Source organism: Pinus tabuliformis, chromosome 9, assembly GCF_031772625.1.
Source record: "Pinus tabuliformis cultivar Carrire ecotype Pingquan chromosome 9, CPIR1, whole genome shotgun sequence".
Classification (NCBI taxonomy): Eukaryota; Viridiplantae; Streptophyta; class Pinopsida; order Pinales; family Pinaceae; genus Pinus; species Pinus tabuliformis.
The window spans coordinates 1,343,980,346-1,343,998,139 of NC_142307.1; the positions used below are offsets into that span (position 1 = coordinate 1,343,980,346).

A 17,794-nucleotide genomic window follows, 5' to 3' on the forward strand; every position below is an offset into this window, starting at 1 on the left:
TTTCAAGCTTGTGTAAAAATGAAACTACTTTGAAGCATAGTTTTTCTCTGTTTCAAGCTTTTGTAAAAATGAAACCTATCTCGAGTCAATTTCAGTTATTTTCAAGACTCGTTAAACTCATGAAAATCCCGAGATTATTTTGCTATCTTTCATTCTCGTAAAACAAATGAAAATGCTGAGTTCTTTCCGTCTTTTCCTGCTCGTAAATTAAATTGAAAGTCGGCCATATGAGTACATTTTTTATCATTTTTTCGAACTCATTAAAACTTACGAAAAAATGAAAACCATGAGTACATTTTTATCATTTTTTCGAACTCGTTAAAACTTACGAAAAATTGAAACCCTAGAGTCATCTTTTAAGCCCTTTTCTGACTCCTAAAACATGAAAAGATTGCCGAGCGTTTCTTTTACACTCGTTAAAATGGAATTAAAAAACGGTCCACTTATAGCCCTTTTCTGACCGTAAAAACAGGAAAAGATTGCCGGATTTTTGTCGTTTCAAATTCGATACTGGAAATAAAATGACGTGTCCTTGATCGCTTTTTACTTTTCAGGTCAAAGACACTAATCATGAAAGTATTCCTTGGTCGCAAGATCAAGCAGTTCTCTCAAGTATTATTTTATACTTTTTCGGGCTTGGGAGACACAAATTTACGAAAAAGTTCAACCTTGGAGTCTTCTTAAGTTTTTCAGACTCTCTAAAATTGAAAAACACCGAGTTTCTCCTATACTGGACTCGTTAAAATTTCACAGTAAAGGACCTGTTCGATTACAAACAGGAACGGACCACTCCTTCTTAGGGTTCGAATCTAAACTAAGTTGGACTCATCCGAAGGATGAGCTTATAATCATGCATATGTTATCCTCCTCAAGCTTGTAAAAAATAAAGAGGTACTTGCCAGAAATGGTGGGGGAAAAGAGAGAAAAATGAGCCTATTTGTTATCCTTTGTCTCAGAAGAAACCTTATCACCACTCTTGAACACGACACTTTTCATTCACTTGGGTTGGGAAATCCTTTGCCTCATAGTTGATTGAACCACATTGAAAGTCTTCAGCCGGGTATTAACTTTGGGTCAAATGTCACCAAGCCATCTGTTGTGTCGTTATGTGTTCAAGAGGTCACTGCAAATAAACCATTCATCTGCAAAATACTCGTCATCCATCTCGACCATCCCTGAGTCAGTCCTTACAGCTACATTTCTTCAACTTGATCTATGATTTCGTGTTGTGGGCTTGCCTGCAACGGGTCGCTTTCATCGACATCAGCACATTATCTAGAAAGATGACCTAGAGATCGTCAATACCTTGAAATTTGCATGCATCAATGACAGGTTTCTCACCTTTGACGACGGTTTACATCATTGACTTTCGATCGAAGGATTCCGTGAAATGTTCGACATCAACTCATTCATTCACATCTCATGGATTGTACTGGGTACTTTGAGAACCATTGACATCACTGGTGGTTTCTCTCACACTTGTTAACAGTTTACATCATCGACTGGTAATCAAGTGGTTTCTACCATGTTCCACATCAACCCATTTATTCGCATGGATAGAATCGTACCTTTTCGGGAAGTAGAAATGAAGACCCTGGATCTAGTTTCCACCATCCACGCTGCGAGGAGTTTTGTATTCATTGTACAGTAGACTAATCATAAACAGATGGTTGCGTCCATACTGTGTGTACAAGAGTCTATGATTATGATGTACTGCGAAATCATTCCTGTATCAGAGCAGTAGTTAGTTTTTTAGTTAAAGTTTTCAATCTGAGTATGGGAATGCCTACCTCAGCGATGATATGATCTCATATATGTATTTTGTGTTGAATATTTGCAGGTTCCGACTGGGCTCTCCACAAGATAATCCTTGAAATGATAAAGTACTTCACCCTTCCTAGATGATATGAAACCCTAATCTACTACAGGCTTCGCACTTTAGGGGGCAATCTGTTACACTAAAATTTGTCACCATGACTATTTGCAGTTAGTATGGCTCCATCAACTGTCATACTATCCTCCTTGGCAAGTCTTATACCTCTGCTCTTCATGTCAAACTCCAAGAAAGAGAGAAAGTCTTTAAAAATCTATATAACTCTGGGTACGCAGTTTCTCTTAGCCTTACCTGCGTGTACGCACCTCAAGTTCACATTCCCTGCGTACTTGTATGCTCTGTCTGTAAAGGGGTGGGTGCGTACCCCTGTAAAGGTCAAAAGGCACGAGTTTTACTTCAAAAAAGTTACTTGTGGTCGATTCTAGAGCATTCTAGAAGTTTGTTTGACGTGTATTGAGCGCCTCCAGATGGTTCATGTATCCCTATGAAAGAGGAACTTATCCCATCAAGAGGGGAGCTATCCCATTCAAAGAGGGGCTTATTCCATTGATGGTGGACCTGATTAACTTCCTCTAAAGCACTATAAATACAGGCATTGGGCCAGAGGGAGGGGAGGTTGAAAGCTGAACATTCCTAAGGGTAGATGCTGCTGGAATTAGGACTCCCATATAGAGCTTGAGAGGAGAGATTCCCATCCTTTCCTAGCCTTATTTGGAAGTGGGTGAGCTGATCAAAGTAAAGGAGAACTCTTGCTGGACCCTAGGAGGGACCTACACAACACCAAGGCTCAGGTTGTAATGGTTTCTTTTGTCTCCACTTAATACAAATAAACTCACTTTTCTCAACAGATTGTTATACATGATTTGTTTCATATACTCCTTGGTCTGTATGATGAATATGTTTTATTTTACAAGTTATTTAGGTGCTATTTAATCTTTTGGCTTGTTAGTGAATGCAGGTTTCGAAGAGAAGGAGGAGCTCATCTGGATCGGCGAGGCTGGACTACTACAAAGCGTTGGACTAAAGGTATGTTATAATCACCTGATTACTTGTATTCTAAATGCATATTTAGAGAAAGGTAGTTTTTAGTTGTCTTGTTTGTCACTAGAAAGCCTTAGCTTCTAGGGAGGTCGGTTTTGTCCGCAAAATTGACTCTTTCCGCATGACAGGATCCAAGACGCAAGAGGGCTCTGGAGCCAATGTGTTTTAAAATACCCGCTACAAAGAAAACACTTAATATCTAGTCACTTGTAATTTCAATGCACAAACAATACTACCAAATATGAAGCACTCATTGTTGGCTTACAAAATTCCATCAGCCTCAACGTTGTTGTGCTAAAAGTAGTAGGTGACTCGTAGATCATGGTGTGTCAATTACATAACACCATACATTGTTTGTCATCATGTCTTAAGAGTTATCAACAAGAGGTATGGTGACCTATCTCTCATTTCCAAACTTTTAATATTATTTTAGTGCCAAGAAATTATAATGGAGTTGCAGATGCCTTAGTGAATGCAACTGATAGGATGTCACCATTAAGGGATAGATTTTTTGTTGAGATTTTGTATAAAATAGTTGTCCCAGACAATATCACTAATTTACACATTTTTTATGATGATTAATAGATACTGCATTTCATGGCTAACACTAATGTCTCCAAAGACGTAACGATAGATGAGGACGAGCACAAGAAGTATTTGCAGGACACAACCGATGCAAGCAAAGGAAACCCCATCCCTAAGGGTATGGTATCACTTGAGAAGTTGTACGACTTGCAGAACTGCTTTTAGGGACCCGTGAATGCCAAAAACCACAACTCTACATTGTTGCATGAACAGATTAATCTGGGAACAGACAAGGATCCAAATTTTGTGAATCTAGGTACGTTTTGTACCTCACAAGAGAGAAAAGCTTTCATCCACGATTTCAGACAATACCATGATGTGTTCAGGTGGATGTATGATGCATGGGTTCCCAGCATATACCCATAATTAGAAAAATGATGCCAAGGTTACCCAGCATATACCCACAGTATGCATCAATATGCATAAACATAACTGTCCCAGGTATGTCCAACTCTCTAAGGATTCAAAACTTCAACCATCACTAGTTACAACCCATTTATCAGTTCCTGTGCATAGGAACTCAATCACCCTGCCTGAACCTTCCTATCGGGACTTGAATCACCCCTTACACTTTCAAATAAGACTTTTAACGAAGTCTCCTTCTCATTTCTTCCTATCGGGATTTTAAATCCTTCACAACCTTCAATCGGCGCTTTTAATTCCCTGCGTAATCCTTACACAAAGGATTTTCACGCAATACGCCTTTTTCCTCCTCTATACGGGTTCTGCACAAACCCCTAGGATTTCCTTTATCGTTGATCGGGTTTTGCTCCTCTGTAGTCATTAACACATACAGGCCTTTGTCTCCCTCCAACTCCGATGTGCAATCGCATAGTCGGCTTCATAGCTATCGGGAGCGCTTAGTAAAAATCTGTCATTCATTCCTTTTGGAAAACATTGGAAAACGGAAAATATAAAGGAAAACTCCACCAGAACACAAAACTGGACTTCAAATATTATAGACCCGCGACTATAATTATCGTCAGGTCCGGTCCTTTAATCACTCCAGAGTGCTGCTCCTCCGAACTCCGATAGGTCCGAGCTCTGATACTCCGATTATCGCTATCGGCTATCGCTCCTCCACCCGCACCTGACTTCTTCCACTTTAAACCTCTGATTACCCGATCGCCGATCAGTCTATCGGCGATATCGCCACATCGCTCGTCGGAGTATCTCTATTTCTGTTGTCATCATCCCTTGGCACCTCCGACTTCCGATTGTGATTTCAATCGTGGTCGTTGATCACCCAGATCCAACGGCGGCTGAGCACTAACTCTTCACGCTTCTCTGTTTGTCCCTTTACTTAGTTTTTTCCGCCATTTTCTTCAATCTTCTCCATGGTTCGGGTTTCAAAAGGGTTCTGGTCCTCACTATTTCTACTGCACCACTCTCTTCTGGCTCAACTCCTCATACTCCCTTGATTGCTATCACTTCAAAGCAATTCTTGATCCTCCAAGTGGATTCAACAATCTGTTACGATTCCCTTGGAATCGTTCTTCTCCTCTACGCAGTTCTTCAACCTCGGCCTTCTGCTTCCACTGCTCAGCTTCCTCTGAGCTGAACTCCTCAGCGAGTTCGTGCTTCGCTACCTCTCCAAAGCTTCACTCTGTTTCCTTAATTCACTTAGCTGTTCTACTCGAACAATCCTCAATGTCTCCTCTGTGTGTCCTCTGAACTCTACCTGCAACCTGTTACAGAACCTACGAGTTGACACAGTAATCAATTATTCACTCGATTCATGCATATGACACACTCAGAATCGAATTCCTCCTCTGTATATAAACATAAAAATAATTGATTACATTTGAGACTCTCGGTCTCTCACACAGGCCTGATTTCTACTATTCGTGACCTCCCTCTTGAACGCGCAGGTCCATCACACATATATTTATATGGAAACATTGGATCGGATCACTGTGAAGGATCTAATCACATCCTTTCCTTGAATCACTCAACTAAAGCCCTAAAGCTTTCTACATATGTGGTTGTACTACATTTAATAAGTCTCCTCGAGACTTTTATCCATTCCATCTTTTTCTCCATTTAATGCCTAAAAACTCTCCCTCGCTCCCAGAATCATGGACAATTTTAAGAGTTCCAATTGACTTTGGACTCTTGTCATTTATTCCCACTGATGTTCTCATTTATTTGAGAGCACTTACAATTCCTTCCATTATCTAATTAAATCACTAAAAGGCCTAAATTACATTAACTCAAGAATTAGGAAAACTATTTCCTAAAATACATGACCCCCTATGTCTACTTAATTACAATGGTTTTTCTCTTGGGTGAATGCTCGTGCATCAGACTCCCAAAGTAGAAAATATCCATGATCTCCTAATCATGTGTCTTCTACTCTTTGTCTTCCTTTATGACAATATCAGCCAATTGTCCTTCTTTACATGTTTTACCTGCATACATACACAAATTGTTAGTTTTAAACCCATGTGACCCTTTGGCCTCACTTGAAGTTTCAGTCTTCAAGTCTTCCTCTTCAGTCTCTCCTAGAATTTCTCCTTGTTCTAGTTCACAAATGTACTCTTCCATTTCTATTTCCAACTCAGCTTCCTTGAGTTTTTCCATCAGCCACTGCACTTGCTTTTGTTGTAGCCTTCTCTACATCTCATGCCATTCCACTGGCATCTTCCTCAAGACCCAACCTAATCTTTGGCTTTCCTCAAGAATTCCCCTTAATGCATTGAGTTGTTCTTTTAATTCAGCAACCTATTTATCAATTTCTTCTTGACTCATCATCCTCTTGCCATTTGCTTTGGCATCCTCTTTCTTATATCCTCTACTGTGGCTTATCTCTGAACCTCTACTATGACTATCAGTAGTCATCTTCTATTCTTCTTTCTTCATGAGCTCCTTTGCAACAAGCCTCTGCAAGAGCTAGTCCTCCTGTTGCAGTCTTACCTCACTAAGCTCTCCTCACTCATTATTTTGGTAAGCATAGGTCCTCTATCTGGAACCTCCTCTTGAGCAATGCCTTTGCTCCTTCTAGGCTTCGGCAATCTCTCACTCTCTCTTGAGAACACTTCAGTTGTCCTCTCTATGTCCAATTTCTTGTTGGATTCTTCAGGTTCACTGCCACTTCTCTTTTAGAGTATTCTCCTTACTCTTCCTTGAATAACACATTTGGTTCCTCTCTCAAAGCTTCTCTTGCTATCACCTATGCATTAGCATAAAAACACAAATTCTCAATTTAAAATAGAACACATTACCTCACCTTCAAGATCTCAGCATGATCTTGTTTCACCATTCTACCTGTGCTTTGAATGGATTTCCCCTGTCTTGTCTCTAAGTCCTCTTTCCTTCAGAACTTGAATTAAGCAATCTTGCTTTCTCTCTCCTTCAAGGAATCCTATGTTCTTGCCTAATCCAAGCCTCTGTTGGAATGCTACAGTTTTCTATAACTTCAAAATTTCCCCTTACAGTCTTCTCCTATAATCTATGCACATTACCTTCTTTAGTGTGCAACCTCCTTTTCATAGGAAATCTTCCCTCGCTCTGATTTCAATTTTTCTCTAATTAAAGATCTGCTCTGATACCACTAATGATGCACGGTTTCCCAACATATATCCATACTTAGAAAAATGATGCCAGTGTTACCCAGCATATACCCACAGTTTGCATCAATATGCATAAACATAACTGTCCCAAGTATTTCCAACTCTCTAAGGAGTCAAAACTTCAACCATCATTGGTTACAGTGCATTTATCAATTCATGTGCATAGGAACTCAATCACCCCGCCTGAACCTTCCTATTGGGACTTGAATCACCCCTTACACTTTCAAATAAGACTTTTAACGAAGTCTCCTTCTCATTTATTCCTAGCGGGATTTTAAATCCTTCACAACCTTCAATTAGCGCTTTTAATTCCTTGTGTAATCCTTACACAAGGATTTTCATGCAATACGCCTTTTTCCTCCTCTATATGGGTTCTGCACAGACCCCGAGGATTTCCTTTATCACTGATCGGGTTTCGCTCGTCTGTGGTCATTAACACATACAGGCCTTTGTCTCCCTCTGACTCTGATGTGCGATCGCACAGTCGGCTTCATAGTTATCAGGAGTGCTTAATAAAAATCTGTCATTCATTCCTTTTGGAAAACATTGGAAAATGGAAAATACAAAGGAAAACTCTGCTAGAACACAAAACCAGACTTCAAATATTATAGACCCACGACTATGATTATCGTCGGGTCCGGTCCTTTAATCACTCCACAGTGCTTCTCCTCCGAACTCCGATAGGTCTGAGCTCTGATACTCCGATTATCGCTATCGGCTATGGCTTCTCCACCCACACCTAACTTCTTCCACTTTAAACCTCCGATTACTCGATCGCCGATCAGTCTATCGGCAATATCGCCACATCGCTCATCGGAGTATCGTTATTTCTGTTGTCGTCGTCCCTTGGCACCCCTGACTTCCGATTACAATTTCAATCATGGCCATTGATCACCCAGATCCAATGGCAGCTGAGTGCTAACTCTTCACGCTTCTATGTTCGTCCCTTTACTTAGTTTTTTTAGCCATTTTCACTACAAGAAAAGAGGACATTGGTGAGGGGCAAAAAATGTCACCATAAGCTCATTGGTGACGGTCAAGAGAGCATTCGTCACCAAAAACTAAACGTCACCAAAGGTGGCATTGCCAAAAGTATAGGTGTTGTAGTGACATACAAAGTCTGTCACCAATAATGATTTATAATGACGGATAGCGACCATCACCATTTCATATGAGCAATAGTGACGGACTATAGCCTCTGTCACCAAAAACTGAACATCACCAAAAGTGGCGTCGCCAAAAGTATAGGTGTTGTAGTGACATAAAAAGTCTGTCACCAATAATGATTTATAATGATGGATAGCAACCGTCACCATTTCATATGAGCAATGGTGACAAACCATAACCTCCGTCACCAAAAACTGAACGTCACCAAAGGTTGCGTCGCCAAAAGTATAGGTGTTGCAGTGACATTCAAAGTTCATCACCAATAATGATTTATAATGACGGATAGCAATCGTCACCATTGCATATGAGAAATGGTGATGGACCATAAGCCTCTGTCACTGAAAACTTAACGTCGCCAAAGGTGTTATGGTGACATTCAAGGTCTGTCATGAATATTGATTATAATGACGGATAGTGACCGTCACCATTTCATATGAACAACAATGATTTATTGTGATGGATCTTTAATGGTCGTCACTATTGTTGCATATATATGGTGACGTTCGTTGACCGTCACCAAAAGCCACATTGCCAGAAGTATAGGTGTTGTGGTGACATTCAAGGTCCATCATGAATAATGATTATAATGACAAACAATGACCGTCACCATTTCATATCAACAATAATTATTTATGGTTATGGACCTCTGAGGTTCGTCACTATTGATGCATATATATGGTGGCGTTCGTTGACCGTCACCATTTCATATTTTTGGTGAGGGTCGAAAAATGTCACCAAAGCTCATTGGTGATAGTCAAAAGAACCTCTGTCACCAAAAATTGATCGTCACCATTCCATATGGATGTCAGGGCACGATGGAATCGAACCACCAACCTCCTGATTGTAAAGCAGGTGCTCTTCCATTGATCTAACACCCTTTAAAGAATTATAATTTTAAAAATTAGACATTGAAACTTCATAAATTGTAAATTTTATAACTTTCAATAAATTAAAGTCTCAGTAATATTTTACTAAACAAGCAAAGCAACATCGAAGTTGCAGGTCCCTACCTAATGGTTATTGAAGTTATGAAAAGTGGGTGGAGGGAAAAATAGTTATGTATAAGAGAATCAATATGTTTAGCTGAATACTCAATTAGAATTGAAACTATGAAGACATTTATAACCTATATTAAATGACCTTTAACTAGCAAATGCACCAAATATTGCAAAGGAAATGTTATAATTGGATAGCATATGGAAGAAGATGAGGTAGGGACTTGGAACCCTTTTACATCTTGGCATGCCTTAGCACTTGGCACATCTTAGCTTGTTTGACATGTCTTTGTACTATCTGGCACATGTTAGCATGCCCTATCATTCCCTAACACACCTTGGCAGTCATGACCTCACAACTAGCATTACATTTTTCCATGACTTGGGAACCTTACATTCACTAGAACACCTTGACACTCCCTAGTTGTCATGCCCTCTGTTATCCTCCACAATGTCCCAGGCTGATGAGGAGATCGACGGAGGTAACCACAGACCAAGCTTTTAGTTTGGTAGCTAGCCCTACCAAACTAGAGAGGGTCTCTCTATGAAATCACAGCCAAGAGATGACTGGAATGTAAAGGATTTTAGGCTAGATAGCTAGGCTCAGGTGAGTTTTTGGAAAATTTAGGGACTTGGAACTCTATCCACCGGTGTCTTGTCTAGCAGGGACTTTGTCAAGGAGGCAGGGACTTGGAACTCTGTCTAGGATAAAGCACCTAACATGCATGATAGAAGCTCCCTAGAATAGAGTACCTCCTACCTAGAAGAGTGTCCCCTATTCAAAATATAGAACCCTTCTCTACTGTGCACTTTTCTTAAACATAAATATGTGCATAAAATAGTACTAAGAAAAACACCTAAATTAAGAAAAGTGAGCATCTAAGTCAAACTACAAAAGTATACTAAATATGGCTCTATATAAGTTTGGGAAACGCTAAACAAGCATGCTTACATACAACAACCATAAGATGCCTAAAATCGATGTGCTTCTTTCATTGTTGCTATACCCTCACAGCAAAACTAGAATTTGTAGCAAGTACCCCAAGGCGGTATGCATCTGTTGAAGGTGTAGATTTAAAGGATCTGCTAAGATGAACTACTATTGAAGGAGAAACACCTTCAAAACAACAGATAAAGTCTACTGTGAATTCAACCCATTTTCACACAGACCAAGGTTGCTACTAGGTACACTTCTCCGCTAAATGGAAACTGCAATGTATTGTAGTGTTTCTAAAGAAGAAACAACTTTGGTCCAACATGGATAAACTCTAACAAATATTTTCAGTGTGGCCTCGGTTGTAGATGATCTCATCAATATAGGTAACAACTTCAATAATTGAAAAGCCAAAAGGTGAGCTGCATAAATCATTTGAAATGACATATTTGGGCATACTTTATTATTGTTTAGGAGTGTTAGTATAGAAAATGCAAGGTAGCCTGTTGCGTCTTTATGTCACAAGCCAAGGATGCGAAGAAATACATAAAATATTAAATAGCATGGTATAAGTCAATTGTAGGTTTTTTTGAAATGGGAATGGAATTCTCCTTGTGTGGGTTCTAATCTTGTGGGTATAACTTTAAATTAGAAACTGATAGTCATGGGGTTGGAATTGTCTCACAATTGATGAAAAGTCCCAAATTTGTTCACTAGAAAGAAGAAAAGTGAGGCGTCAGGTTTATGGAAGGGAACACCATATTCGCAGGAAGATAACTTGAAATTAGTTAGGCATATTATTTCTCGTCTTCTTATACATGTGTGCTTTGAAAAGATAACCACATCCAAGACTCAATAACAGCTCTGGTAAAGTTTATAGATGTGAAGCACTTCAATGCACTTTATTACATTTATCAATGAATGAATTTCTTTTAAGGTTGTTGAATTTTGCAATAAGACATGCAAGCGTTCAGAGAATATGTCTAATGAAAAGTTAATATTTTGATAGTTTATACTAACAAGGGAGCATGAACCACACCAATAAGAATAAACATAGCAGTGGCCCAAAATGATCTCTTCCTTTTCTTTCTATTTCTTCTGATGCTTTCCTTTGATGCTCGAGATATGCCTGCAACAAAGGCACAAGTGGAAATTTTTCTACAAGTCCAAATGCAAAGACAAACCGTAAAGCATCCATTTTCCTTTGACTGGGAAATCTTCCACAACATCTACAAGAAACAAGACCAAACATGTCATGCACGACCACAATCAACCAATTGGGAGCCCATAAAACCTTGAAAAAACTTGTATAAACCACAACTTTGTAAGCAATTTCAAAATAATTTAGAGCACAAGAGTCGGCAAGTTCAAGAAACCTTTCTGTTGAAGGCATATTAAGCATAATAATCATCTATGTCTGAAGAATTAAATCATCAGCCAACTAGTAAACAAACCTTTTTGCATGGTTTGTTTTGCAACGCACACCTGCATTGTGTGTTTTGCAACCAACAGTCACAGTAGAAGGCTAAACAAATGGCATGTGCCCAAGAAATTTTTATTTTCTGGGTTATTTTAAATGAGTAAATTTTAGGGCTTTGGTCCAATAATAATATAGAAAATTGTCATTTCAATCTTAAAAAATATAAAAATATAAAAGTTACAAAAACTTCACACATATCAAATTTTTATGTATTCAATTTGAAAAGATTAATGGTGCAAGACGAAAACAGTAGTCTCTATCATAGCCAGGGACTAAAAGCAGATCTATTAAATGGATTTAAAACATTTTATAGATAATACACAAAGGAATCTCTCTTATAACCAAATATCAATTTTGGAGTTCTCGAAACAAAATAACAAATTCAATGTCTTTTATTTCTTAATATTCAACCATATTCCTTCACAATCTGAATGGACATAATCCACGTTCATGTTAGCATTGACATCGAGATCATAGATATGTTCTTCACTTACACATTTTGTTTCTTGAAAGTCTACAACCTGTGACAAATCTGCATACTCGGGTTCATATGATGTATCACTTCTCAATCCTTTTGGAGGACATGTTAACACTACATACTAGTCAATCTCAACTGGATCTTGTACATAGAATACTTGTTTAGCTTGCGATGCTAGAATAAATGGATCATCTTGCCAATGATTTTGACTTAAGCATTTATGTATATTCACCATTGTAAAACCCAATCATCAGTTTTGATCCCTCTCTTATTGTATACATCAATCCAATTACATTTGAACAATGTGTGCTCCATACAAAAATAGTCCAATGTAATTATTTCTTCTACCACTCCATAAAATGTTTTCTTTTGAAGTACAGGGTTTGCATCTTTGGAACTTGACCTCATCATTGTTTGAGCTTCCATACACACACAACTATTTTGGGTGGTTCTCTCATTCTCTATGCTTTTTGTATGGAATCTATAACCATTGATTAGGAATACCCTGTACTTATTCATGAATTTCCTGGGGCCACATCCATTTAAGTGTATTAGACACCTTTCCATCTCCTTCCACCTGTAGAGTTTTAGATTTTTAAATGTAGTTAGAATTCATACATTCAACCTCTGAAAAAAATTTTAATTTCCTACATGACAATATTCTCATATACTGATTTCAAGTACACTGATAATATAAATAATATCGTTACCTGTTGTTTAAACCAACTAGTAAAACTATGGGTGTGGAGTTTCTACAATAGAGCTTCATCATTTTTCGTTTGGGTAATTGAGTTGGCAATCTCCATTTTGTGCATCCTAATTCAAAAATTATGGACAATAGATATGGTGGTTAATGTGTTCTGATAAAATATGAATAAAATATTTTTAAAGGTCAAATATGTTAATCTATCCATGGATCTATGTTTTGTTAATTTGTGCATCCTAATTCAAAAATTATGGACAATAGATATGGTTGTTAATGTGTTTTGATAAAATATGAATAAAATATTTTTAAAGGTCAAATATCTTAATCTATCCATGGATCTATGTTTTGTTAAAACATAAACAAACAAACAAAAAATTACAAGCCAAATATGTTACTCTATCCATGGATCAACTTCGTTTGTGTGAAATAGAACCCACCTATGGGCTTGTTCCCAACTAATGTCATCCAGTTCTGAAGGAATTGGAGCAGATAATGGCTTTCCATCAAGGATAACTTCTTCAACTTCCTCATCCCACACTTCATTTCGACCATGTGTGGATCCAATAGCTTCCATACCTTTCAAGTATCCTCCACAAAACTTTATTGATTCCTCCACAGTATAGCTTTCAGCAATGCATCCTTCAGGCCTATTTTTGTTCTTAACATAACTCTTATATACTTTCATGTTCCTACAAAATGAACAAAAGAGAATTAAGTAATGTCAAAAGCTTTCAAAAAAATTCATCTTGTTGTTTTGCTTGATAAAAAGTAAATTTTCATGTACCTCTCAAAGGGGTACATCCATCTATATGCAACCGGGCCACAATATCGAAGCTCACGTACCAAATGTACATTCAAACGCAACATTTTATTGAAGAATGAAGGAGTAAAGTACTTTTCAAGAAAGCACAATGTCTCCACAATATCATTTTCCAACTTGTCAAGACACTCTACTGAAACTGATTTTGCACAGATTTGCCTATAAAAGTAACAAAGCTTACAAAGCGTCTTTCGGACAACAATTAGCAACATATGACACAAAGACACTGGGAGGAGTTGTTGCATTAGAACATGGCAATCATGTGCTTTCATACCATGGAACTTAAGATCTTCCATAGATATATGATTTTTTGGATTAGAGTTGTAACCATCTGGCAACTTTAACATGAAAAGAACATGGCATAGGGTCTGTTTCTCTTTCTTTGAAAGAGTATGTGGTGCAGGTGGAAGGAATATCTTTTGTCCTTTAACTTCTGGCCATAGTGATTTCCTCAAACCCATTTTTTGCAAGTCATCACGTGATTTTTTTCTAACTTTGGACTTCCCTTTTATATCCAATAGAGTTCCAAAAATGCTTTCACACACATTCTTCTCCACATGCATTACATCTAAATTGTGGCGTATTAGGAGTTTCTACATTCCAACACATCAAGAATATCATAACAATATTTAATATGGACAAATAGATAAACAATAAATTCAACCAAGAAATCTAATCACAATGAGGTCAACTAATCAAGTTGCGTCCAATAATTAGGCATGGTTGATGGGTCTACATACCTCCCAATATGGTAGATTTAATAGAATCGATTGTTTATTCCACACCACAACGTCAATATTTTCACCTGTTTTATTGTTTCTTTTCCTTTTATTTGATTCAATCTTTCCCCAAATTGCTTCCTTTCCTTTTGTTTCCTTCAAAATATCTGATACTTTTACAATTGGAGGGGCATAACGATGCTCCTCCTTCCCATTAAACGGTGCCTTTTTTGAGCGAAAATTATGATGTTGAGGAAGAAATCTCATATGTCCCATGTACACACATTTCCTGCTACAACTGAGGTACTCTGATTCTGTGTTCCTCCCACATATGGGAAATGCATTATAGCCTTTTGTTGTGCAACCGGCCATATTCCCATAAGTAGGAAAATCATGGATCACCCACATAAGAATTTCCTTCATGTTAAAGCATGTCTTACTATAAGCATCATATGTCCATACCCGTTGGTCCCACAATTCCTTTAGTTCATCTACCAAGGGTTCCAAATACACATCAATGTCATTTCCTGGTTTCTTGGGACTAGATATTAACAATGTTAGCATACAAAAATTCCTTTTTGTGCACAACCATGGTGGAAGATTGTATGTAACTAACACTACAGGCCAAACATTGTATGTGCTGCTCAAGTCTCCAAAAGGATTAAATCCATCTACTGCCATTGCAAGTCGCACATTGTGAGGTTCGCTAGAAAAACTAGGCCATTTGTCATCAATAGTTTTCCATGCTGGGCTATCAACAGGGTGGCACATTTGACCATCATTTCTTGCATTATCATGATGCCACCTCATTTTTTGTGACATGTCTGCAGAGCTATAATGAAAAAGATTTTTATCATTTATATAATATATTATCATATAATAACACTACGACAAATGGTAAAGATAATACAAGAAGAGGAAAACTTGAATAAAATTATAGTGTTCAAGATCATACCTATACATTCTTTTTAGCCTTGGTACTATGGGAAAATATCTTAACACTTTGGCTGGAACACCTTTCTGCACCTTTTGAGATTAAGCATCCACATTCCATCGATATTTTCCACATGTTGGGCATTGATATTTACTTTCGTAACTTCCTCGATATAAAATGCAATCGTTTGGACATGTGTGTATCATATCATAGTTTAATCCCAATGATTTTATCAACTTTTTTGCAGCATATGCAAAATCTGGAAGTGTGTTATCTTTAGGAAGCACATCTTTTTGCAATTTTAACATTTGGTCAAAACTTGTATTAGACCATCCACCCTTCACTTTCAGATTGTAGAATTCTACAGTGGCTGATAGTTTTGTGAAGTCAACACAACCTGGGTACAATGGCCTCTTAGCATCTTCAATAAGCTTCTTATATTCATTAAGTTCATTTAGTACATTTGTTGATGTCAACCCCTCATTATCACAACCCTCATTGATGTTTTGATTAAGACATCGATTGACATCATTCACCATTTCAAGCATTTGATCACTGACAATGGTTGCATCATCATCATCATTTAGAGGTTCACTATCGTTCTTAAACAATGTTTCATGCTCATCAACTTGATTATCATAATCATGTTCCACAACATGTTCATATCCCTATTAATAAGAAAATTAAAATTTATGTTAATAATTTTATGGTTTTTATGAAAATTAAAATCAATAGCATTTGGTCAACCTAGTCAAATAGGGCCCTTGACTAATATGAAATGGCTTACTAGTTGAGATTAAATATGCTTGAGAACTTCATGTGGCTCATTTTCAGAATGTTGCATGTCCTTATCAATAATAGATGGAATCTAAAGGAGACAAAGAAAAAAAATTGGAGTTTGCACATATAAAAATAAGTGATATCTTTACTGTAAAACATATAAGGTTGAAACTAGATCAATTCAATTTTTTTCAAGATACCTGATTGGGAATTCTCTCTACATGCAAATACCAAATGTTATATTGTTCTATTATACCATCACAAATCAAGTGCTCTCGTACTTTATCAAATGTTTGTACTTTCACTATGCCACATTTGTTACATGGACATTTTGTGGACATATTATTCCTTGAATGCTCCTCAGCAAACTTTGAGAATTCCTCAACCCCATCTCTATATTCTTTTAGTGTCCTACACATAACCAATTTCAATTCATATAAATTTTATTGAGCACAAGTTACCACTGATACATTTTTTGCATATCACAATGAATAATCAAATACACGAACTATACATGTTTTTCAATTTCATCCAATTTCTTTTTTCCATCTGATAATATGGACCAAGATCCTTTGAAATTGCGTCTACAAAGAACTATAAAATTTAGTTGATACTAAAGATAGATCACAAGTAAACTAAAGATATATGTTGTTGAAAATAAGCCTAGATTTGTAACAAAAAATTAGCAGCCCTATACAATGACACATCAGATGTAATAGAACCTTCTAATGGTGTATTTATGTTGGTGCAATCCACTGTTTTGCTGGTATATGACTACAAGGGCCACATTTATTCTAGACCTACTCAAGGTTATAGTGTATTTTTTATCAGTCCTTTGGTACGATGCTGACCACTTATTAGAGGAACCTGAAAATCTAGAGACAATCTAGCAAAGCCTGAAGTTAAATTAGTTTTGTTTCCAGACAAGTGAATGGATAGCTCCCCGAATGTGTGGTTTTGAGGGAAGAGTATATAGGAATTTGATTGAAGGTGAACATTAAAAAGGAATTATTGAATTGCAGTAATGGACCTGAAAGAGGAATTGGCATTCACACTTAACCTTGGAAATTATGGGTTCACTTCAGGCAACATTTTATTTCCTCAAAAGAAAGCTACAGGCATCGCTATATTTGGCATCATTGTATTAGCAATGCCTTGTTATACCTCTGTCCACGATATCTTCAGCATATTCATTCTTCTATGGTCTATGGCTCATCAAAATGGATCTATAATGGTGTGGCAGTAACTCACTATGACTACATATCGCCTCTATATGCACCTTCTCAAGAAGTCTATTCAAACCCAAATGTGATTCTTTAAGGCTCGTATTTTTCTAAGGTATTGCTTATCTAATTCTTGTATGTATCCTCCAGACCTGCACTCTAGAATCTGTTAATGGAAATTCTTGGTCGTCCTATATTAGCCATGACACAATGAATAAGGTATTAGCGATGTATATGTCATATGGACAGTAACACTCAACAAAACTCATAACAATGACTTAAACTCTGGACAATAATATATTTTAACCTCATAAATTCTAATGTTAGTGGCTTTCCTAGATGAGGGTAGTAAGATATATGGAGACTAATGCAATGATAAGAATATGTGTTGACATTATGAATCTTTCACTTCCTATAGTGACTTGATCAACACACACACACACACACATATATATTCACAATTCAAACTGCTTATATCAGGTGAGTCAACCTGTGGAGATGTTGATTTACAGTAGGTTCATTGTGA

At 37.3% G+C, this 17,794-nt stretch overlaps 1 protein-coding gene across 1 annotated transcript; it reads right to left on the bottom strand.

Moving 5' to 3' along the window:
• Positions 1 to 13,183: 13,183 nt before the first annotated feature.
• On the bottom strand, positions 13,184 to 15,141 carry LOC149153487 (uncharacterized). Its single transcript, XM_089443831.1, has 3 exons — positions 14,353 to 15,141; positions 13,577 to 14,205; positions 13,184 to 13,481 (listed from the first exon to the last, which is right to left on the bottom strand). The coding sequence occupies exons 1-3, from the start codon at positions 15,139 to 15,141 to the stop codon at positions 13,184 to 13,186; spliced, it is 1,716 nt and encodes a 571-aa protein (XP_089299957.1).
• Between the last annotated feature and the right edge of the window lie 2,653 nt (positions 15,142 to 17,794).